The sequence below is a fragment of the Giraffa tippelskirchi genome, chromosome 3, assembly GCF_054371585.1.
Source record: "Giraffa tippelskirchi isolate mGirTip1 chromosome 3, T2T-mGirTip1v1.2.pri, whole genome shotgun sequence".
NCBI lineage: Eukaryota > Metazoa > Chordata > Mammalia > Artiodactyla > Giraffidae > Giraffa > Giraffa tippelskirchi.
In genome coordinates, this window is record NC_137277.1 from 103740611 (window position 1) to 103765844 (window position 25234).

The 25234-nt window shown below is 36.2% G+C and overlaps 1 protein-coding gene across 19 annotated transcripts in view; it reads right to left on the reverse strand.

The window, feature by feature from the left end:
- GALNT13 (polypeptide N-acetylgalactosaminyltransferase 13) overlaps positions 1-25234 on the reverse strand; it is a 556330-nt gene that overhangs the window by 424828 nt on the left and 106268 nt on the right. For 5 of the 19 annotated variants that reach the window (XM_081577984.1, XM_081577972.1, XM_081577983.1 and 2 more), the window contains exon 4: positions 7276-7357. The exons of the other annotated variants lie outside the window; for them this stretch is intronic. In XM_081577984.1, the coding sequence (XP_081434110.1) occupies positions 7276-7357 (82 nt within the window). The remainder of the gene's footprint in view (positions 1-7275; positions 7358-25234) is intronic. 19 annotated transcript variants of the gene reach the window in all.

Sequence of the window (25234 nt, forward strand, 5' to 3'; positions counted from 1 at the left end):
TTCAAAAACACAAGAGATGACTTTACACATGGACATCACCAAATGGCCAATACCGAAATCAAATTGATTACATTCTTTCTAACCAAAGATGGAGAAGTTGTATACAGTAAGCAAACACAAGTCAGCTGATTGTGGCTCAGATCATCAGCTTTTCACAGCAAAATTCAGGCTTAAACTAAAAAATGTGGGGGAAACACTAGGCAAGCCAGGCACAACTTAAATCCCTATGAATATGCAGTGGAGGTAACAAATAGATTCAAGGGATTAGAACTTATAAACAGTGTGCCTAAAGAACTGTGGACAGAGGTCCATAATATTGTATGGAAGGCAGTGAACAAAACCATCCCAAAGAAAAGGAAAAGCAAGAAGACAAAGCGGTTATCTGATGAGGCCTTACAAATAGCTAAAGAAAGAAGTGAAAAGCAAGTGAGAAAGTGAACGGTATGTCCAACTAAACACAGATTTCCAAAGAACAGCACAAGAAGACAAGAAGGCCTTCTTCAATGAACAGTATATAAAACTAAGGGGAAACACAAGAAGGGGAAAGACTAGAGATTTCTTCAGGAAAATCGGAGATACCAAGGGAACATTTTGCCCAAAGATGGGCACAATAAAGCACATAAACAGTGGAGATCTAGTAGATGCTAAAGAGATCAAGATGGAAAGATTACAAGGAAGAACTGTACAAAAAGATCCAAATGAACCGGATTACTATGATGGTGAGGTCAACCTCTCAGAGCCAGACATTCTGGAGAGCGAAGTCAAGTGGGCCTTAGGAAACACTGCTATTAATAAAGCTAGTGGACACAATGGAATTCCAGCAGAACTATTCAAAACCCTAAAGGATGATGCCATCAAGGTGCCGCATTCAATAAGTCAGAAAATCTGGAACCCAGCAGTGGCCACAGGACTGGAAAAGGTCAATCCTCATCCCAATTTCCAAGAAGGGTAGTACCAAAGAATGTGATAACCATCGGACAATTGCATATATCTCCCAGGATAGTATGGTCATGCTTAAAATCTTGCAGACTAGGCTTCAGCATTATGTGAACCAAGAACTTCCAGATGTCCAAGCTGGGTTTAGAAAAGGAAGAGGAGCCAGAGATCAAATTGCCAACATTTGCTGGATCATAGAGAAAGCTAGGGAATTTCATAAAAACATCTACCTCTGTTTCATCAAGTATGCCAAAACCTTTGACTATGTGGATAAACTGTGGAAAGCTCTTAAAGAGCTGGGAATACCAGACCATCTTACCTGTCTCCTGAGAAACCTGTATGCGGGTCAAGAAGCAACAGTTATGGAACAATTGATCGGTTAAAGATCAAGAAAGGAGTATGACAGGGCTGTCTGCTGTCACCGTTTCTTTAATCTATACACTGAGTACATCAAGAGAAATGCCTAGCTGGATGAGTTACAAGCTGGAATCAAGATAGACAGGAGAAACATTGACAACCTCAGATATGCAGATTTTACTACTCTAATGACAGAAAGCAAAGAGGAACTGAAAAGCCACTTGATGAGGCTGGAGCAAGACAACAAAAGAGCTGGCTTGAAACTAAATATTAAAAAACTAAGATCATGGCATCTGGCCCCATTACTTTATGGCAAATAGAGGGGGAAAAGGTGGAAGTAGTGACATATTTCCTCTTCTTGGCCTCTAAATCACTGTGGATGGTGACTGCAGCTATGAAATCAGAAGACATTTGTTTTATGGCAGGAAAGCTAGGACAAACCTAGACAGTGTGTTGAAAAGCAGACACATTACTCTGCAGACAAAGGTGCCAACAAAAGTCAAGGCTATGGTCTTCCCAGTGGTCACATATGGTTTTGAGAGCTGGACTGTAATGAAGGCGGAGTGCTGAAGAATTTATGCCTTTGAACTGTGGTGCTGGAGAAGACTACCCAGAGTCCCTTGGACAGCAAGAAGATCAAACCAGTCAATCTTAAGAGAAATCAACCCTGAATACTCACTGAAAGGACAGATGCTGAAGCTGAAATTCCAGTATTTTCATCAAGTGATGTGAACAGTTGACTCGTTGGAAAAGTGCCTGATGCTGTGAAAGATTGAGGCCAGAAAGAGAAGAGGACATTAGAGGATGAGATGACTGGATGGCATCACCAGTGCAATGGACATGAACTTGGGTAAACTTCGGGAGATGTGAAGGACAGAGAGGCCTGACATGTTGCAGTCCATGGGGTTGCAACGCGTTGGATATGACTGGGCCATTGAATAACAACAATACGTGTATACATATGTAAGGTTCTGGCACAATGACAATCTGCCCAATATGTATATACATGTACACACAAACACACCAAATACACAGACACATACACACACATGCAACAGATTATTACTTGACCATAAAGGAGAACAAAATAATGACATTTGCAGCAATATAGATAGACTTAGAGATTATCACATTAAGTGAATTAAGTCAGAAAAGGAAAAATGTCATATGATATCACTTATGTGTGGAAACTAAAAAAAATGTTACAAATGAACTTATTCACAATGGACCCCTTAGCCAGAAAACAAACTAATGTTACCAGAGGGAAAGGATGGGGGAATAATATATTAGGAAATGGGACTTACAGACACACACTGCTATATAATATAGATAAACAACAAGGTCCTACTATATAGCACAGGGAACTACATTTAATATCTTGTAATAACCCTCAGTGTAAAAGCATATATATATATATATATATATATATATATATAAAATCACTTGGCTGTACACCACAAACAATGTAAATCAATTATACTTCAATTTAAAAAATCAGAAACAACAAATATTGCAAACATAAAGTGGTATGTCAGTATACATTATTTGGTCTTCCACTTGACTACACAGTTATCTAATTCTCTGAAATCATTCAAATTTCATTATATTAATAACAAATTAGAGAGATACATAGTAAAAACCACCAGGCATGACATCAGAACCTGAGTCTAATTTCAGTTTTCCCATTTAAAATATATGTGACAATTATAAAACCCAATAATTTCTCCAACCAGCAGTTTCCTCAATTGCAAGAGGGAAAGAATGAAATATGGCATGATTACATCTTTGTGTTGCTATTAAAACTAAAGTGGAATAAAGGTACACTGATTTAAAAAAAAAAAAAAGAACAACTTCAGGGCCATAAATGTGAGCAATACACAATGACAGGTGTTAACAAATAGCCTCATTTTCACTTGTAGGTACTAAAAATACAAGTTAGCATTTGAAGACAGTATGTAACATAAGTAAAGCTCATTTCAGCACTTCAGAAAGCAGTTATAATCCTCTATATGAAGAATCAAAGTCCACATTGTGCATGCCAATTCGCAGTTGCAAGATACAAACAGAGTAAGATTCAAAAATATTAAAAATGGTTATTTAGAGAAAAAAGTTAATCCTATTATTTTAGAAAAGTGCTGGTTTTGCTCATGCTTGGCAGGAAATTCTAAATACTTTTGTCAGTCATATATATCAAGTTAAGCTTTGTGTATCTGGGCAGTAAAATACTGCTCATTATATCCTTGCCAAATTACTTGTAAACTATGTAGATTTCTGAATGCTACTATCACAAATAACACCTTAGTATTTATAAATAAGAAAGCTTTGAATAAGTATTAGAGTAGTATGTTTGTTATTTCCTAAGATAGTGTTCTTCAGTTTACACAGTATTATTATAGCAATCAATTATTATTTAAGAAGAGAATAGCTTTTGATGGTTTTTTAAACTGGTAAGCATAGTAAGATTCCAAACCTAGTACTTCCACATTTCCCATTTCTACTTATAAAGGTAAGTTAAGAGTACACATGGATATAATTTCAGCTTACAGTTAATACACATTTAATAACTATTATATGCTATGCTTAACCGTGTCCGACTCTGCAGCACTATGGACTGTAGCCTGCCGAGCTCCTCTGTCCGTGGGATTCTCCAGGCACGAGTACTGGAGGGGGTTGCCATGCCCTCCCCTCTAGCGGATGTTCCCCACCCAGGGATCAAACCCAGGTCTCCCACCTTGCAGGAGGATTCTTTACCATCTGAGCCACCAGGGAAGACGCAATAACAATTACAGCATTCATATAACTTACAATTTTAAAAGTTCACTCACAAAATTTTATTAAACAGAATCAACAATTCCCACTTTACGAATAAAAAAGGAGGTCTCTAAATTCCTAGTAGTGCTTTTTATGGGATACCTTGCTGCCTATGTATACACTGTTCTTTGTCCTTCCCAAGACCATGTGTTCCCCATCGGTCTTCTGTGTCTGATAATCCTTCCAGATATGAGCACATTATACAATTCCTCCAAGTCTCTGGACTTTCCTAAACTCTCAGAAAATTCTTATTAACTACATTTTCTTCATCCTTTAAACTCTAGCACCTTAAGAAAAACCTCCCTTTGACTTAAGACTTTTTCCTTTCAATAATGATCATTTACATCACACCCTTTAGCATTCATGACTTCCCTGGTGGCTCAGACGATAAGCATCTGCCTACAATGTGGGAGACCCGGGTTCAATCCCTGGGTCAGGAAGATCTCCTGGAGAAGGAAAGGGCAACCCACTCCAGCATACTTGCCTGGAAAATCCCATGGAAGGAGGAGCCTGGTAGGCTACAGTCCATGGGGTCGCAAAGAGTCGGACACAACTGAGCAACTTCACTTTCACTTCCTTTCTTTAGCATTAGTTATTGATTTATCATCTCATTTAAAAGTAGAAATTATTACTGTTACTCAATTTTCTTGTTGTCTCATATAAGTCATTCAAATTATCTGGTTGTCTTGATTGTTTCTAAGGATATGGCAGAATGATAATCTGCCCAATCTCTTCTGAGGAGGGTAACACTAAAAACTTAAATTTCAAAAACTAAATCTGTAAAAATTGTCTCTGCGTTTATGAATGAACAATCCAATATTACATTATTATATACCCAATACTATAATCCTACATACAACTGAATTTCTGTTTATTCACCTTGTCCCAGCTTCCAATCTTGGCAACTAAGAACAATTATTCATGGAAAATTGAGAGAGAGCCATCTAAAATTATTTAGAATGTAGTAAGCCAATGTATAGTTATAATATTCAAATTTCCACTTCAAAGGCACATGTTTCTCAAGGGATTCATGTCTGTCTGTCAGGTATTTCTCCAGACTGAGACCATATAATTTTGAACTCTGTTTACTACAGCCCTCCCAATTTCCTTTTTCTTTTCTCTGTAAAAGGATTCTCCCTCCCTTATAGTGAGGGGACTTGTTCATGACTTGCAATATTTGCAGACTCCGAACTATAATTCTCTGCTTATCCCAAATAAACTCATCTATGCTGGAGAAATAACTGACAGTAAATTTTCTATTTACTTTAGGCCAACAATGTATATTAAGCCAAAGAATAATCTAATTTGCTACATCTGCCAATGGTAACTCTCTAAAACAAATAGATACTGATTAGCTTCATTTTGGTTGGCACTTCCAGCTGTACCTAAAACGTTCACATTTTTCACATCAGAATTTACATAGTAACAGGTACTTGCTTTTTGAAATGTGAGTTGTTGGGGAGACTACAAAGATCTAAAAGTTTAAATAAACAACATTGGATTTATTTCTCAGGGAGTAGAGTACAAAAGCATGGCACTAACTAGCTAAACCTGGAGGAAAGAAGCCTGATTGCAATGAGGAACATTCAAAATATCTGAGTAAAATCCTCCCTGTAGACATTATCTTTTTAAAATTTAAGCTTTTGTTCATTTCCTCTAAGCCTCAGAGTGACTAGTGTAGCGAGCAACATGTTTCCAAGTAGAAATGTTTAAAAAATTAGTTTTTAAAATCCAGAATAAGGAAAACTGTTCCCTGAGAGTTGTGCTTTCTTTTAGAGGAATATTGAGAACACTGAGATATTGTTAAAAGGGGAGATAGTAATGTCAACAGCCACAGTTTACACATACCTCGTACTTTTACAAATAGCAGAATCCCATCTATTAACTGCAAACCCCTACTTCAGCAAAGGAATTTCTTAAAAAATTAATGAGTGATGCCATGCCTTGGGTCCTGTTAGTATCGGGAAGTAAGTAATCTTATTTTTTTCCCTCATATTCTCCACTCATAACTTGAAAATAAAATGCTTAAATCTACTAAGTTAGATTTCGTTTGATGGCATAATTTATATTTTAAGTTAGTATGGCAAATCTTAAAGTACTGTAAAAATTGAAGCACTTCAAACCCTGATGTTAGAAAAGCAGTACCTATTAGCTTCCTTTTAAAATTTTCTGTGCTGACATACATGAACACTTGTTTCCTGGTTTAAATAAAGATTGGATAAATATTTTTCTGTACATAGTATGTGCATGTTGTTTTTTTATTTCATACATGTGCCAAGAGAGGGAAATTACATATTTTTTTTTAATAGGTATATGTAGTCAGTTAGATACAGGTAACTGTTGGATAAAAAGTTCCAGAAAACAAAACAACTAGAAAATTGACCCCAAATAGGGATCAATTTTTAGCACAAGTAATAACATACTAAGATTGGATAGGAAAATAATATGGCATTTCTGTTGCAAGATAATTAATAAACCTAATTTCCCTAAAGGGGGATAAACTGAGTAGACTTCATTCTCTCTTGAGAGAAAGATTCTGGATTACTCTACCAAATATAAGATTCGAATAAAGAATAATGAAGTAAATTATAAGCTGAGGTTGGACATCCGAAGACCAAAATTTGATGAAACTGATTTGAATTTGGAAGCACTGAAGAAGTGCATATGGCGGAAGACGCAACACGAAGGCTCTTTCTTTTCACTGAACACAGAATGAATTCCTCACCATCATTAAGTCTAGGTGAGGCTATAGTTAGTAATGGGCTTCCTCAGGGCTGCATATGGAAGCAATTTTTGGCTCTAATGTGAATATCAGACACCAGGGTGCAAGAAACTGAAGAGAAAACGAGCCTAAAAAAAAAAAACGTATAAAAGAGCATAAAGAAAATGCTCGAGTTTTCTTTGCTTTATCCCATCCAGCCAGCACTTTCTAATCCTATACCTAATGTAGGCACTATAACATCATATGTTAAGAATTTGGCAATTTTTTTTTCATAGAGCTTTTCCTAGGTAAACAAAATCCTTTTCAAAGAAACAAAGTACCAATCTCTTCACACAGAGTTCATTCTAAAAATCTCAATTCAGGATATAACATTAACACAATTGGGGAATACAACGTTTAGAAATGAAAAGCTCTGATATAAATTACTTAAATAAAACCTCTCATCTTACCTTTGAAGATTCTCACAGTTTCCAGCGGCTCAGTGGTCCAAGGAAAAGCAGAACTATGCCAACTGCTCAGGGCCTCATAAGGCTGAAATTAAGTTTGTCAGTCAGGCCATGTTCCTTTCTGGAATTTAAGATCCTTCTCTAAGTTCACATGATTGTAGACAAAACTGAGTTTTTTGCAGTTACAAGAATAAAGTCCCAGCTTTCTTGCCTGTGGTTCTTAACTTCTAGAGGCCACAGAGCCCTCACAACACGGCTGCTTTTAACTTCAAGGCCTGTAGAAGAATGTCTCTGACTAAGAAGGGCCTAAAGTTTCCACGTGATTAACTCAAATTTAGCTGCAAATTCTCTTCACCTTTTTCTAATTAATCACAGGTAAATCTAATCACAGGATGATAGCTCATATTCGGAGCTCCTCTAACCCTCAAGACAAGGGAGTTGATCCAAGGACGTGCACCATTCAGGCTACCTTAGAATTTTGCCGAGTCATGGAGCCTTCTTAAAACTCTGCCTAGCACAACCCCTATACCCAATGTGGGCCCTTCAGTGCTTCAAGTGGGAAGTTTGGGTATTTATCACAGCTCCTCCTTGGGATGCTTGGTACAAACCACAGCCCTGGAAGATTACCAGAAACTCTGCTTTTGTTTTCTAGTCTAGTAACTATCACTTGCAAATTAGCATTTACCTGGAAAATAAGTCTGAATGCTGGACTCCCATCTCAGCTTCCCTTCTTTCAGGATTCTGGGCCTCTTGAGTGCTCCCTGTTTTGGCTTGATTTTCAAACGCATGTTAACTAAATTTATTTATTTATTAAAATAGCATCCATGTTTTCTGCTCCTTCTTGTTAATGCTAACAACCTGCAACAAGATGGCTCACCATCACTGGAACCCAAAATTGATTATTTGGGTATCTTGTAAGATTTTGTTTGCAAATGGTGAATTTACAAGATGAAGCTCACCAATAATAAGCTAGCAAGTGATAAAGTTTGACATAAAGCTAATCTCTTTTTTATCAGTAACATCTGTGATAAATTAATTAGAAAATAATTTTAAAAATCATCTCTTAATGTTAAACATTTACTTAAATGTAAATTTTATTGATAATACTTCACACCACCAAGGACATTAAGCAAAAATTTCAATGTATGCATCAAAAATAATTTTTAAAAATATTTTTTAAAAAATCAATAACTTGCATGTTATTATTTTTCTTTGATAAGTGATCAAAGAAGCAGCTTTAATTTTGATGCTTAAACTAATCCAGTGAGCTTTGGGAATTAAGACGCTCACACGATTATTCTAGTGTAACATTTTTATGAAACAAAATAAACGTTCAGCATAATTACCACCAAATTTGGACCCTTAAAGTTCTGCTAATTATTAACATTCAAACATGTGGCAGATGCTTCTGTGGGCCTAATTAATAAATGCACTCATTTTCCTCAAAGTTTTATACATTCGGTTGATATCTCTGCTTGGTTAACATTATCCACATCAATGCTACTCAAAGTGGTCTATGAACAGGCAGTATCAGCAATGCCTTTGAGCTTAAGAAACTTAACCCTACACCTACTGAATTAGAATCTCTGGGGGTTAGAGCTAAATTATCTGTGTCTTACCAGTCTCACCATGTGATTCTGAGGCACACTAAAGTTTGAGAAGCATATATCTAGCTCATCTTGATAGCTGTGGGGATTTTTATTTTAACAACCACAAAACAAAGAGATCAAAGCATGTGTGTGGGATTTCCCCCTTAGATTTGTGCCCATCTTTGTATTAGTCCATAAGCTGTCCCATCAAGAAGGAAGAGGATAATAAATCCACCCCGTGCTTGGATAAGCCTCTGGGACACAGGGCAAAGGGCCCCAGACTGAATGTAGATTCAAATGTTATTTCTCACTTTCACATGATGGTTTGGGGCTATAAATTCTGTCATAGTGCAAACAAGTGAACAATAAATCAGAGATACTACCACTTCAGTCCTGGAGATTATGTTGTGAGGAGTTTAAAGTAGATTTTTAAAAAATATAACAGTGGGCACCAGGTTCTAACACACCAAGAATCTCACAGAATAAAAGCATAACCCTGAACATAAAATTTGCAACCAATAAAAAAAAATAAGTAATCAAGATTCCAAACTATAATATAGTAGTGTCTTTCTTGTAATTCCTCTAAAAGGTAAGAAAATTACTGCTTGTGTATCAATATCAACATGAATTAGCCATTTCATCAACCAACAATTTAAATCATTTTCTCTAAAACCATGATATAAATTTAAGGTTTAATTATTTTTAATGACCTAAAAAGACAAAATTCAAAAATACATAGTATTCACAAAAATTAAAACAGTAAAGTTCAAAAATGAAATATGCACAGATATGATCATCTTCCCTCATAGTGACTAAATTCTAAAGCTACATATTATGTAAATTCTGTATTTAAAATGACTAAATTTGCCATTCCATTCTCCTCTAACCTGAAATATAACTCTTCAGTGATTAAATGTTTTCCTGAGACTACAGCAATAAAATAATACAGAAAACCCAGAGCCACTATCCACCTGGTATATTTATTTTCTAATTAGCATTTTTAAAGATTTATTGTCTTCACAATCAAGGGTATACATTTGAAAGATTATTTTGCTAAAAGTATTCTCCACATCAATGGAACAGTTGTAATACCTGCTCACCTCATGCCATCCATGAGCTAATTGATTATTAATTTACTGAAAAATCCTTCATTGATTCCAAAATTAATATGCAGTTGTTGATTTACATATCTGACACAGAAGTAAGTTTGGAAGAGTAAAGTAAAATGAAATGCATTTTAGTTAAAATGAGTTGAAAGTTCTTTAAAGTTTTTTTTAACCATAGAAGCAATTCATGAGTCAATTTAAATATTTTATGTAAGTTATCAATATATGTGTCTTAAAATTGTAAAATATATAAATGAACTTTAAAATGAAAAGATTCAAATAGATAAGCAAGTGTTTATAACTAATCTATTTAAAAGTTGATAAATAATTTTTGTATGCACAATAATTCAAAAGCATCATCCTAACCTAAGAGGTATCATTGACAATATTCTTTATCTTAATTAGATATATATGGGTTCATTCCACAAGACCTGAACATTTTTAAATGATTTGATATTTTATGATACTAGCAAATGTTTTTTGAAAATACATGAGTTAAATAATAAAATATATTCTTTTATTCTAAGTAATTAAAATACGGTAATGGATGTAAAATGGGCTTACACACATTTTTTGAAAATCAAGAGCACAAAAATCATTACCACAAAATGTTTGCATTTTTGCAGCATTTATTCTAAAATGCTAATAAAATATGACCATATTAATTATATTGGCTTCTACTGTGAATGTTGGAAAAAATTCATTTGTTAATTTTTCTAGTATAGCTATTACCCAATTCAGTATATTAAATATATTAATATTTTAATCTGTTCTATTTAGTGAATTTATAGCCATTTAAAAATTGTACCCATCTATTTAGCATGAACTAGATATTTAATTTATTGCAAAAATCTATAGCTGCTAAATATAGCAAATTAAAATATTTAATTGTTTCAACACTCTGGTGTTTGAATTGTCTAAACTTTTTGGTGAGTGTCTAAAACTTGACTTTTCGCACTTGGTAAGACTATAAAATATATTAGTCCTAAGATAGCACCTTCTGGTTTTCTCAAAATTACTCTGTAAAGAGGAGCTTGGACTGACATTTCCTAATCAAGTAAATACTTGCCCAGACTATATATCATGTCTGATTTAACAGCATATTTTTTTATAAAGTAGACATTTTAAGGCTTAAAGTTTTAATGAAATGAGAAAATTGAGAATTAGGAAAAGATACAAATGTACAAGAAATACAATCATGAAAATTAGTTTACTTCTATGGGCCATGAGGAGAAACATTAATTTGCCTAATAGGAATGAGTGATGAAGCAGCAGTTACAGTACATTGCCTTTTTTGTTTTTAGTGCTGCCAGGAGTTCTCTGTGTTTTTATTTCATCTTTATTTTCTAAAATGTTTAAAAAATAGTTATGAGTACTGTTACATTTTCCCAAACTCAAATGATAATCCAGGACAACATATTACAAATGCATTTTGATTTTTAGGAAAGTTACAAGGAACAGATACACTTATTCCAGAATCACCCTTATTACTAGGAAACCTGTTCTGTGACCCTAGGAACCCAGAAACAAGTTGTACAGTCAGGTCATTCAGTGTTCAGGTTGAATGCAACTTTGCCCATGCATGTATTTTTCAATGAATGACATATAAAATGAATAATTTAGTATTAAATTATTGGGTCCTACTCTATTTTAATTCCATATATGTTTTTACAGACTGAGGTAGGTTGTAATATGCATTCTGAATAACTTTAAATATTACTGACATTCACTGTTATTTTATTTTCATCAAAGCATGGTTTGTGCTGGAACTTTTCCTTTAGAAATCAGTGAAATGAACAAGTATATGGTATCTTAGCACACTAATTGCAAACATACATATTAGATATGAAAATACACTGAACTATTAATTATCATTTCATTTTTGAGTTCTTTTACCTCATGATACTCAAATATTTAAATAAACAAAAGGGTTGATACTTCCTGTCATCATTTAGAAGAACTCATGGATTGAAAGCACAGCATAAAAATTTAGCAATGATAATTAATTCATTCATCAAATTTTAGGAAAAAATAACCAGACATTATCATTTCTCTAAAAGGTTTAGTTTTCCAAAGGAGAGTAACAATTATCAAATCAATGTTTCAATAGTGCAATTTCATTCTCACATTATTTCAAACATTATTGATGCCATCAGTCTTCTACACTATTTACTTTTATCTTTAGCATTAATTCTAATCTTTTTCCTAGTAAATTAGAAGAGTTTGATCATCTTCAACACACTGATCTACAACAACAGCCCAACAACATCAGTAATGCTATTAACCCCTTTTAAAGAAGTAGCAATAGAAGTTTAAAAAATAAATAATCTCTCAAGGTTAACTTGGCCAGGAGTAACAGAAATAAGAATCAAATGAAAGGTCAAAACTATTTTGTCGACCACTATATGATAATGTCTCTGTTCAATGCGTCATACGGTAATTCTATGTTTATAGATCTATATTCACCACCAGCTTCAATAGCATAAACTACAGCACATCCATTCTTTTCTTATAGCTTAACCCAACAGTTCTTTAATCATAGCTTATTCTTTGAAGAGTGAAGAGCAGTCTCGGAGGGAGAAATGCTCTTTACACCAGAGGTCCCCAACCTTTTTGGCACCAGGGATGGGTGTTGGGGAAGACAATTTTTCCATGAATTGGGGGGTGGCAGATGGTTTCAGGATGATTTGAGCACATTACATTTATTTTTCCCTTTATTTCTATAACAGTTGCACCTCAGATTATCAAGCATTACATCCTTGAGGTTGGGGACCTCTCCCCCGCCCATAGATTCCTCCCTGACTTAGACCTTGGGACAAAGTTCACCCTTTGTCTTCTGAATCTTGCCCACGTGCTCCAGTGGGTCTCAGGTCTCATAACCTATCTGATTTGGACTGATCCTCTGAACTCTTGGTCTCTCTCCACTAACCTATTCAGGCTCACCCTCAGGCCTCTCCACTCCCAGCCTTTCCATTCAGCCAGGAATCAGCTCCTTCTCACAATCTTTGTCCCACCACAATCCAGACCCAGCTGATGGCTTATTGGAATGTGTTGCACACCATTCCCAACATTATGGAAGAATGCTTCTGTCCTTCTCCAAGTTAGGCTTCAATTTCTATAAAATCTATGTGATGATTTGTTCTGGTTGACTATCCACCCTCAGGGTGGCTTTATATAAATCTGCCCAGCCTCTCTTTTCTCCATTTCCTAAAGGTCAGTTGAACATATGTCTCAAAGTTACCACAAGGGAGTTTAATCAGAACCTAGGGCACTCATCTCAAATAGAAGGCAATTGGCTAGTTTCAGTTCTTTTCCCCTTCCTAAAAATTATTTAAGCTTTAGGCTAATAGCCAGTTTTGTGTTTCTGTCTGTTCATCAAATGTTGAGACAATAGCTATTGCCATCTGTATACCAATTTTCTAAAATGTTAGTCTGAACCACCTCAAAGTTTCAGAAGAAAGCTCTAAGTTCTACTTTGTAAGCTGTATGGCTAGAAAAGTACACATCAGATTATTCATTTAAACTGCTTTTTAGCACAGCTCTGAGGTATTTTTCATTCCATATTCTCAAGCCCATTCTATTGTTTTACTTTCCAAAGTAACAGAGCACCACTCTATGTAATGAATGTCACACTAGACTCTGAAACATATTTTTAAAATATGATTAATTGTACCTAATTCCCTTGTAACAAAGATCTCTAAAATTTATCATCCTCCAGTGACTCATTTTCATTTCTACATTAAATGTGGAAAGACTTTATTCTAAGAAACTGAAAGTGCATATTAGTTACTCATTTATTTATTCTGAGTATGCCATATACCACAGAGATTTAGGATTCTAACACTGGAGAGAGAGAGAATATTAGTCACTCAGTCATTAGTCACACACACAACTCTGCGTGACCCCATGGACTGTAGCCCTCCAAGCTCTTCTGTCCATGGGATTTTCCAGGCAAGAATACTGGTTTGGATTCTCATTTCCTTCTCCAGGGGACCTTCCTGACCCAGGGATCAAACCCAGGTCTCCTGCATTGCAGGCAGATTCTTTACTGTCTGAGCCACCAGGGCACATTGGCAATCCATATAATTAAGTGTGGAAAGTCTAAGTACAAATTATGATATGAAGAACAATTGTTGTTAAATATACCTTCTCTCCTGCTCTTGTGACAGCTTGCCACATTTTTATATCTTTTTTCTTTTCATCTTTTCTTAAATGATACCTGACTCATTGAGAATGCCAGCTCCACTATTAATTGTATGATCTGTGCAAGTTTAACTTCTGTGTGACTTAATTTTTTTTTAATATCTAAAAAATATGGAAGAAGTGAAGCACCAACCTATAGCTAGAGAAAATAATGCTCATGCTATATAGAAATGTCCATTAGAAGCCTTAAATAATGCCAGTTATTTTGCTATCAATAGTCTACTTCCTCTAGATCAAGAAAGATTAAACTCTCATGTGTTGCTCCATTTCAATGAGCATATTTTGATACACTGTTGATCTTTTTTGTTTAATTTTCTCTGTACAGATATCATGCTTCTCATAATGGAACTAATTCCATTGTCTTCTGACAAGTTTATTTACCTCTAGACTTTTCTTTGTCCAAAACGTCATGCATTCTGAGATCCTATCAACATGCCTTAAAATATCACTTCTGTCTTTTACTACCTAACATTTCTAACTAAATTCCTAAGGCAGATAAGAGCAGGAAAAAGGGTGTGCATCATTTCACTGCTACGGTATTTTATAGTATTAACAGATATGTAAAATGATCAAAAAAGAGTTCTCTGTGATATTCACTCTCTCCCAGAAATTGTCTTGGATTTTCCACATTCATATACATTTCCTCACACAATCCACCTTGCAAAGATCTTTCTAAAACTTTACAGCTATCCAAAATTTACCCATCAGTTTGCTTCAAAGAGAAGAGTGTTCTCATCACTTTATATCCATGCTTCCTTGCACACCACCCCACAGGAGAAAAATAAATGAGTTGACATCTATCACCATAATTGGGCCACATATATTTAATAACTGATGGCTCAGAGGAAGACATATAAATAATCAGCAAAGACTAAGCACTCTCCACTTTCTGCTTCTTAACTTCTAGCCCTAAAGGATGTGGCCTTTTCAAGCAATAGAGGAGTATGATTTGAAACTTAGGTTTATACTTAGAGCTTAAAATACACACTGCAGACCTATAATTGTACTTTGAGTATAGAATATTGAGGCCATAAATAAGATTATAGAGTTTTCAACAGAACCAAACCAATCTTCATAAAGCATTGCTTTGTCTTGGCTTGAATTATTACGCATTAATTCCTAACAAAATTTCTTGGAAACTGATTTAGAGAAGATTCAAGAATTTCAGATACATTGGTAAAGCTATTTTACCAATAACATCAAATAATTACTCCATAACTGTACCTGTATCTATCATTGCAAGCATATACCATGGCCAGAATTAATCAAATTTAATGTAAACTATCCCATCTTCCATGGTTCAATTTAAATCCAACATAACTTTCTCAGGGAGAGAGGATCATTCTATTTTCACTACCATTTCTAGCATTTACTCTTTTATAGACTCAATATGTTTCCTGGTTTATGCATAAACCACATTACTCACTTCAACTAGTCACCTGGATTCAGTAAAAAAAAAGTTAATAAATAAGTAATTCAATGATTTAAAAGTATATATATACGTATATATATATATACATATATGTGTATATATATATATATACACATATATATGTATACACACACACACACACACACACACACACACCCACACACACACACACACACACACACATAGCTTTCACTACATATTAAGGCTTTAGGTCCTCAGCCTGAATTTGCCCTCTCAAATTTTACAACTTTTCTCAAGGGTAGGGATAGACACATACTACTCAGAGGGCCACCAATGTCCACGCTGCTCACAACCATGTGATGTCAGCGACTCAGTCATTACTGCTAATGCTTTTTTCCAACACTGCCCATATGTTTAATTCCTATCTCATAATGCTCCTTCCTATAATGTTTCTAAGGAGCTTGCTGCTGCTGCTGCTGCTAAGTTGTTTCAGTCGTGTCCAACTCTGTGCAACCCCACAGATGGCAGCCCACCAGGCTCCTCCATCCTTGGGATTCTCCAGGCAAGAATACTGGAGTGGGTTGCCATTTCCTTCTCTAATGCATGCATGCATGCTAAGTTGCTTCAGTTGTGTCCAATTCTGTGCGACCCCATGGACACCAGCCCACCAGGCTCCTCTGTCTAAGGGATTCTCTAGGCAAGAATACTGGAGTGGGTTGCCATGTCCTCCTCCTTTAAGGAGCTTAGTCATACTTTATGGATTGCCAAAGAGCCTTTATTACAAAACTTTTATTTGACAAAATATTTTCCATTTCATTTTATTGCAGAAGGGGTGATAGAGTTGGTCAGAAAAACAAGCGAATGATTCCATAACAATCTTTTCTGAAAAAAAAAAAAATCTCCACTGGCTTAAAGTCATTATCCCCAAACTCGAGGTGAGTTCCATTCCAACTGATATGCCCAGGAAATTAAGGGATAAATCCTATTTCTATGATTTTCTATGATTTTCTATGCAGCCAAGTCTTTAAGGTTATCTTTCAGCAGCTGGGTTTTTTTTTTTTAATTAATTAATTTATTCTAATTGGAGGCTAATTACTTTACAATATTGTAATGGTTTTTGCCATACATTCACATGAATCAGCCATGGGTGTACATGTGTCCCCCATCCTGAGTCCCCCTCCCACCTCCCTCCCCATCCCATCCCCCAGGGCCATCCCAGTGCACCGGCCCTGAGCGCCCTGTCTCATGCATCGAAACTGGACTGGTGATCTATTTCACATATGGTAATATACATGTTTCAATGCTATTCTCTCAAATCATCCCACCCTCACCTTCTCCCACAGAGTCCAAAAGACTGTTCTTTACATCTGTGTCTCTTTTGCTGTCTCTCATATAGGGCCATCATTACCATCTTTCTAAATTCCATATATATGTGTTAATATACTGTATTAGTGTTTTTCTTTCTGACTTACTTCACTCTGTACAATAGACACCAGCTTCATACACCTCATTAGAACTGATTCAAATGCATTCTTTTTAATTCCTGAGTAATATTCCATTGTGTATATTTACCACAGCTTTCTTATCCATTCAGCTGCCGATGAACATCTAGGTTGCTTCCATGTCCTGGCTGTTGTAAACGGTGCTGTGATGAACACTGGGGTACACGTGTCTCTTTCAATTCTGGTTTTCTGTGTGTATGCACAGCAGTGGGATTGCTGTTCATTGTATGGCAGTTCTATTTCCAGTTTTTTAAGGAATTTCCACACTGTTCTCCATAGTGACTATACTAGTTTGCATTCCCATCAACAGTGTAAGAGGGTTCTCTTTTCTCCGCACCCTCTCCAGCATTTATTGTTTATAGACTTTTTGATAGTAGCCATTCTGACCGGCATGAGATGGTACCTCACTATGGTTTTGATTTTCATTTCTCTGATAATGAGTGATGTTGAGCCTCTTTTCATGCATTTGTTAGCCATCTGCATGTCTTCTTTGGAGAAATGTCTGTTTAGTTCTTTGGCCCATTTTTTGATTGGGTCATTTATTTTTCTGGTATTGAGCTCATGAGCTACTTGTATATTTTTGAGATTAATTCTTTGTCAGTTGCTTCATTTGCCATTATTTTCTCCCATTCTGAAGGCTGCCTTTTCAACTTCAGCATCTGGTTTTGTAGTGTAATTTCTTCAAAGAAATTTTACACATATATAATCCCTATGTCTTGCTCTGGCATGAGCTAAAATGCCTAAATTCTTCACAATAAACACAAGAATAGGCTCTATCCTGGGACTATTTAAACATATATGTATATTGGATCTCTGCAATTAAAATATAAGATCTTTAAACACAAAGACTGTCTAATAATATTTATCCCCTTTCATGTCTGGATAGGTCGTTTTATTCTTGTAAAGTATTTGTTTCCTAAGTAGCAGCAGCAAAGTACTCTTACCAAAGCCCAGACTAATTTTTCTACCACTTACCTAACGACTCCACTCGGATGGATTATGAGACTTTCAAATCCAATAGCCAACACCAAACAGGGGTTTCACAACACCTTCGTTCCTTGTACTCTCAATCAATTTTTCTTCCCACAAATAAAACTGTCCAATTTTATTTCAATGACTTCAGCATTTATATATTGCTTAGGCCAGAGATGTGAACCTCATCCTGATTCTTCGCACTCATTCATCTTTCAGATCCAATATATTATCAAGACACATTTGTGTATAAATGCATCTCAATTTCACCAATTTCTCTCCATCTCCATTTCCTCCCCTAAAGTTCAAACCATCTTCTTCTCTTCCCTGGGATCACTGTAATGGTCTAGTTATTGGTCCTCATGTCTCTCCTCTTGCTTCCCTCCGTGAGTGTGTGCTCAGTCACTCAGACATGTCTCCTCTGTTACCCTTTGCACTGTAGCCCTCCAGGCTCCTCTGTCCATGGAATTCTCCAGGCAAGAATACTGGAGTTGCTTGCCATTTCCTTCTCTTGGGGATCTTCCCAACGCAGGGATAGAGCCCACATCTCCTGCATCTCCTGCTTTGCAGGCAGATTCTTTACCACTGAGCCACCTGGGAAGGCCTGGTTTCCCCTCGAACTTTTCAGTAAACAGTGAGATTATTTTTTTGTATAAAACTAATAATTTCATTTGGCTCCGATGCTCTTCTCTTGTCAATATTCTTCAGTGGTTTCCACTATATTTTATATACAATTCAAAGTTTTACCAGGACTTAAAAGATCCTACGTTAGCTGCCTCTTGCCTAACTTCCTACAGTTTTTGCTTATAAGTTCCCCCTTCATCCACTGGACTAAACCCAATATGGCCTTAATTTGTGGGGCACACTGGGGTCTCTGTAGAGGTTCCCACAATTAGATGGTGTTTTACTTTTCAAAACACTAGTACAGAACAATGAGTTTTCCACTCTGATGTAAAAATCCAGTCACAAGTGATTGGGATAAACTTGAGATAAAAGGTTTTAGGGGTTGAAATGTTAAAAATAAACATCAAAGCAATTTTACAATTGCAAATGTCCATAAATTCAAATTGGGATACCAAGATTATGTCTCTATGTTAGTGATTTTAAAATGTGTGATTACCAAGTGTTAGTCACTCAGTCATGTCCAACTCCTTGCAAACCCATGGACTGTAGCCAGCCAGGCTCCACTGTCCATGGAATTCCCCAGGCCAGAATACTGGAATGGGTCGCTGTTCCCTTCTCCAGGGGATCTTCCCAACCCAGGGATCCAACCTAGGTCTCCCAGATTGCAGGTAGATTATTTACCATCTGGGCCACCAGGGGAGCCCAATCCTTGCATTTATATGGTTGATGTTTGTTATATGATCAAATATATTATTGCAATCTAGTACTCATTAATTATCACTAATTAAAACTGGCCACCTGATGTAGAAAAGACCCTGATGTTGGGAAAAACTGAAGGCAAAAGGAGAAGGGGTCAGCAGAGGATAAGATGATTAGACTGACTCAATGGATATGAATTTGAGCAAACTCCAGGAGACAGCGAAAGAGAGGGAAGCCTGGTGTGCTACAGTCCATGGGATCACAAAAAGTTGGAAACTAGTAAGAGACTGAACACAAAGCTGAAATATCTAATTTGGAACAGTAACAATATTCTTTTTTTTTAATATGATATATATATATCTTATTAAATGTGTAAACAAATAGAGAAAATTAGACAGTTTATAGATAAAATAGAGCTATATCTAGGGCGGGATGATATGGGAGAATGGCATGGAAGCATGTAAATTATCATATGTGAAACAAATCGCCAGTCCAGGTTCAATGCATGATACAGGGTGCTAGGGGCTAGTGCACCGGGATGACCTGGAGGGATGAGATGGGGAGGGAGATAGAAAGGGAGTTCTGGAGGGGGAAAACATGTACACCCATGGTGGATTCATGTCAATGTATGGGAAAACAAATACAATATTTTAAAGTTAAAAAATATAAAATAAACTAATTAAAAAAATAGATCTATATCTGCTTAAACATAAAATTGCTTTTATGTTTCTGAAAAATTAACTCTAGAAAATGTATCTTATTTTTACCTAAATTATTTCCAGGTAGATCTCCTGTCAATAAATTAAGTAAATTTAGTTTTGTTTTTTCCTCTGATATAAAAGTTGAAATTCAAAAAGAAAATATTATAATCTGTAAGTGACACTCTTGCACAATAAACCACCCTTCATACCAATGCTTGTGGCATTTGATATTTGGAAGCCAACTATTTACTATAAAAAGCAAATGTAAGTTAATGACTTGGAAAAGAAGCAAAGTCATAGAGACTTTGTTGCCTTTTTATTGCCAGAATCAAAGAATAGGAGAAAGCTAGCTCCCAGGGACACCTGCTCAGTGTATCAACACGTCATCATTGGAAGTGTTATCCAGCAACTTCATATTACTTGCAGATAATGCTCGATAAGCTGGCTGAGGGCAAATTTCAGAACTAACACAGTAGAAAAGTGCTCTAATCTGTACAACTGTGCTGAGATCACATAACAACTTACACCAAAGAAATGAAATACAACCAAAGATTTCCAACAAATACAGCATTGCAAACCATCACCATATTTGGCCTCTTGAATAGCTTTTTAATAAGTAAAGAAACAGTATATTCATTGGAAGGACTGATGCTAAAGCTGAAGCTCCAACACTGTGGCCACCTGATGTGAAGAGAGGACTCATTGGAAAAGACCCTGATGCTGGGAAAGATTGAAGGCAGGAGGAGAGGGCAACAGAGGATGAGATGGTAGGATGGCAAACTGAAGTACTGCTTGCTGAAGTCCATGGGGTCACAAAGAGTCAGACATGACTAAGCAACTGAAATGAATGAGAGGACTTAGAAACAAGGAAAAACTATTAAAAGTCTCAAAAAAAAGTTGTTTTTCCTCTTCATTTTGATAAAGAGAAATGCATTGGACAAACAGGACTGGAATGCCTCCTGAGACATCTGGTGAGGACATGTTTTCAAGTATCATCAAGGAGCTATTGGGGTAAATTCTTCATATTCTATACTTTTTCATGATAGGTAAGAAGGAAGGCCATTGACATGTGAAGTTGATGTACTCCATCAAAATTACCTAAATGAAAATGACACAAGTGAAAGTTAATTTCTCTCCAGAATTTTCTTATTATTTTACATATTTTCCTTCATTATTATATAACTATTATGCTTGATATTACGTTTTATACTGAAAATACAAGTAAGATGAAAACCAACCTCTCCAGGAGTTCCCAGTCCAAAGGAGAAGAATTCATAAAAAAAAAACCCACATTTAGTATAAAAATTGATATAAAAAAGAATACCAAGTGACAAGGGATGGAATTCTTCACAAAACTCAAGCACCAATCAGTCAGTGAGTAAGTTCAGTTGCTCAGTCATACTCAACTCTTTGTGACCCCATGAACTGCAGCACACCAGGCTTCTCCGTCTATCACCAACTCCCGGAGCTTGCTCAAACTCATGTCCATCGGGTAAGTGATGCCATCTAACTGTCTCATCCTCTTTCGTCCCCTTCTTCTCCCGCCTTCAATCTTCCCCAGCATCAGGATCTTTTCCAATGAGTCAGTTCTTCGCATCAGGTGGCCAAAGTATTGGAGTTTCAGCTTCAGCATCAGTCCTTCCAATGAATATTCAGGACTGATTTCCTTTAGGATTGACTGGTGGGATCTCCTTGCAGTCCAAGGGACTCTCAAGAGGCTTCTCCAACACCACAGTTCAAAAACATCAATTCTTCAGCGCTCAGCTTTCTTTATAGAAACTGAGCATCCAAACATAATTCACACATCCAAACATGACTACTGGAAAAACCATAGCTTTGACTAGATGGACTTCTGTTGGCAAAGTAATGAGAGTTCCAGAAAAATATCTACTTCTGCTTAATTGACTATGCCAAAGCCTTTGACTGTGTGGATCACAACAAACTGTGGAAAATTCTTCAAGAGATGGGAATACCAGACCACCTCACCTGCTTCCTGAGAAATCTGTATGCAGGTCAAGAAGCAACAGTTAGAACTGGACATGGAACAACAGACTGCTTCCAAATAGGGAAAGGAGTACATTAAAGCTATACGTTGTCACCCTGCATATTTAACTTTTATGCAGATTACATCATGCAAAATGCTGAACTGGATGAAGCACAAGCTGGAATCAAGATTGCTGGGAGAAATATCAATAACCTCAGATATGGAGATGACACCACCCTAATGGCAGAAAATGAAGAACTAAAGAGCCTCTTGATGAAAGTGAAAGAGGAGAGTGAAAAAGTTGGCTTAAAACTCAACATTCAGAAAACTAAGATCATGGGATATGGTCCCATCACTTCATGGCATATAGATGGGGAAACAATGGAAACAGTGAGAGACTTCATTTTTTTGGTCTCCAAAATCACTGCAGATGGTGACTACAGCCATGAAATTAAAAGACACTTGCTTCTTGGAAGAAAAGCTATGAGCAACCTAGACAGCATATTAAAAAGCAGAGACATTACTTTGCCAACAATCACCAGTAGGGAAGGTATATTGTACGTATGGAAGTGAGGAGAGGAATCTGTGCAGAATGCTGTCAAGAGGACTTCAAAGAAATTAACATTTGAACTTTGGAAAGAAGAGGAGTTAACTAGGAAGCAAGGGGCCTTTTCTTAGAAAATGATGTTCTTAGCTGACAACTAGAAATAATGAACATATTTAGTTATCTAAGAATTGGTATTTAGTAAGTCATGAATCTGTGCTAAGTTGCTTCAGTTGGGTCTAACTCTTTGCAACCCTATGGACTGTCATGAATACTAAATATTACTAAAAATAACATGGAGAATACCCCTGGAGTGTTTACTATTTACTGTTCAGAGATATACATATGTAATTGCATTTAACACTATGAAGCATTTTTTTTTTTCATTTTACAAATGAAAGACCCCAGGCTTCCCTGGTGGTCCAGTCATTAAAAATCTGCCTTGCAATGCAAGGAACACCAGTTTGATCCCTGTCCAGGAAGATCCCAAATCTGCTGAGCAACTAAGCCCTCAAGCCACAACTATTAAGCCCCAGTGCCTACAGCCTGTGCTCTGCAACAAAAGAAGCCACCACAATGAGAAGCCTGAAAAGGACAACAAAGAGTAGCCCCTGATCACCACAACTAGAGAAAGCCTGCATGCAGCAATGAAGACCCACCACAGTCAAAAAACACAATAAATAAATCTTTAAAAAAAAAAAGAAAAGAAATATCCTAAGGTCAAACATCAGAGATAGCATTAGATGGCACATAGTCAATTTGAAAAATTATGCATATTTTATTCCTGAAGTCCTTATTGAGTTGGAAAATACAATAATAGAAATAATAAACTGGGTAAAATCAAGAAGAGTTTCAATATTACAGAAGATAACAGTGAAACTGATAGTGATTAAAATTGTCCACAAAGAGAAAAAAGAAAACACCTTAGGAAGAAAACAGAAGCAGCAGTGATATGTTAGACAATAAACTGTAGTTACCAAAATTAAGTCAGTGATTTCAAGGGGGCAGGGTGAGGGGAAAGGACAGTGTTGGTGACTACATAACTGTATATGTTTGTCAAAACTCACCATGGTGCATCCTTAAAGCTGATGAATATATCTGTTTATAAAGTATACTTTAGTAAGCTGATTAAAGAAAAAACAAAAAAAAAAACAGAAGAAGGTAACTTACCATTTGACTTAAAAAAAGACTGTGATGCAACTCATGGAAATTAAAATTTGAAATTTATGTAATTTACATAATGATTTATATATTATTAAAGGTGGGCTTCCTGGTGGTTCAGACAGTAAAGAATCCACCTGCAATGCAGCAGACCTGAGTTCGATACCTGGGTTGGGAAGATCCCCTGGAGAAAGTAATGGCTACCCACTCCAGTATTCTGGCCTGGACAATTCCATGGACAGAGGAGCCTGGCAGGCTATATAGTCCATGAGGTTGCAAAGAGTTGGACATGACTGAGTGACTTTCACTATACTTCACTTCATTATTAAAGTTAATAGTAATATTAAGTAATATTATTAGAACATGACTAGTATTAATGTTAATATTTATAACATTACTAGCAATATTTAGGTCATATTAAATGTAATTGTTGCTTAAATTTCTCTTTAAATATATATCTAGGTGAAGGTAACCTTCTCTAGGTGGGGTCAGTATATCAAAGGCTTCTGGAACTAGTATATTACCCTTTATTATACAAGCCTCCAAATACACATTCAAGTATCTGGGATGAAACACACTGACTGTGTTTTATATCAGAACACCTCAGATATCAACCACCTCAGATATGCAGATGATACTACTTTAATGGCAGAAAGCAAAGAGGAACTAAAGAGCCTCTTGATAAAGGTGAAAGAGGAGAGTGAAAAAGCTGGCTTAACTCAATACTCAAAAAACTAAGATCATGGCATCTGATCCCATCACTTCACGCAAATAGATGGGAAAAAGTGGAAACAGTGAGAGACATTTTCTTGGGCTCCAAAATCACTGTGGACAGTGACTACAGCCATGAAATTAAAAGACATTTTCTCCTTGGAAGAAAAGCTATGACAAACCTAGACAGCATATTAAAAAACAAAGACATCACTTTACCGACAAAAGTCTGTCTAGTCAAAGCTATGGTTTTTCCAGTGGTCATGTATGGATGTGAGAGTTGGACTATAAAGAAAGCTGAGCACTGGAGAATTGATGTTTTTGAACTACGGTGCTGGAGAAGACTTTTGAAAGTCCCTTGGACAGCAGAGATCAAATGAGTCAATCCTAGAGGAAATCAACCCTGAATACACATTGGAAGGCCCTATGCTGAAGCTGAAGCTCCAATACTTTGGCCACCTGATGCAAAGAGCCGATTCATTGGAAAAGGTCCTGATGCTGGGAAAGATTTAGGGTAAGAGGAGAAGGAGGCAACAGAGGATAAGATGGTTGGATTGCATCATCGACTCAAATGAATATGAGTTTGCGCAAACTCAGGGAGAAAGTGAAGGACAGAGAAGCCCCGTGTATTGTAGTTCACGGGGTTGCAGATAGTCAGACTCGACATGGCGACCTGAAAATTACAACAACAAAATTTATAATCTAAGTTGTAGCATCTCATATTTACAAAGCTTGTAAATAAATATCTCTAGTAGCCTGATTAACATATCTTA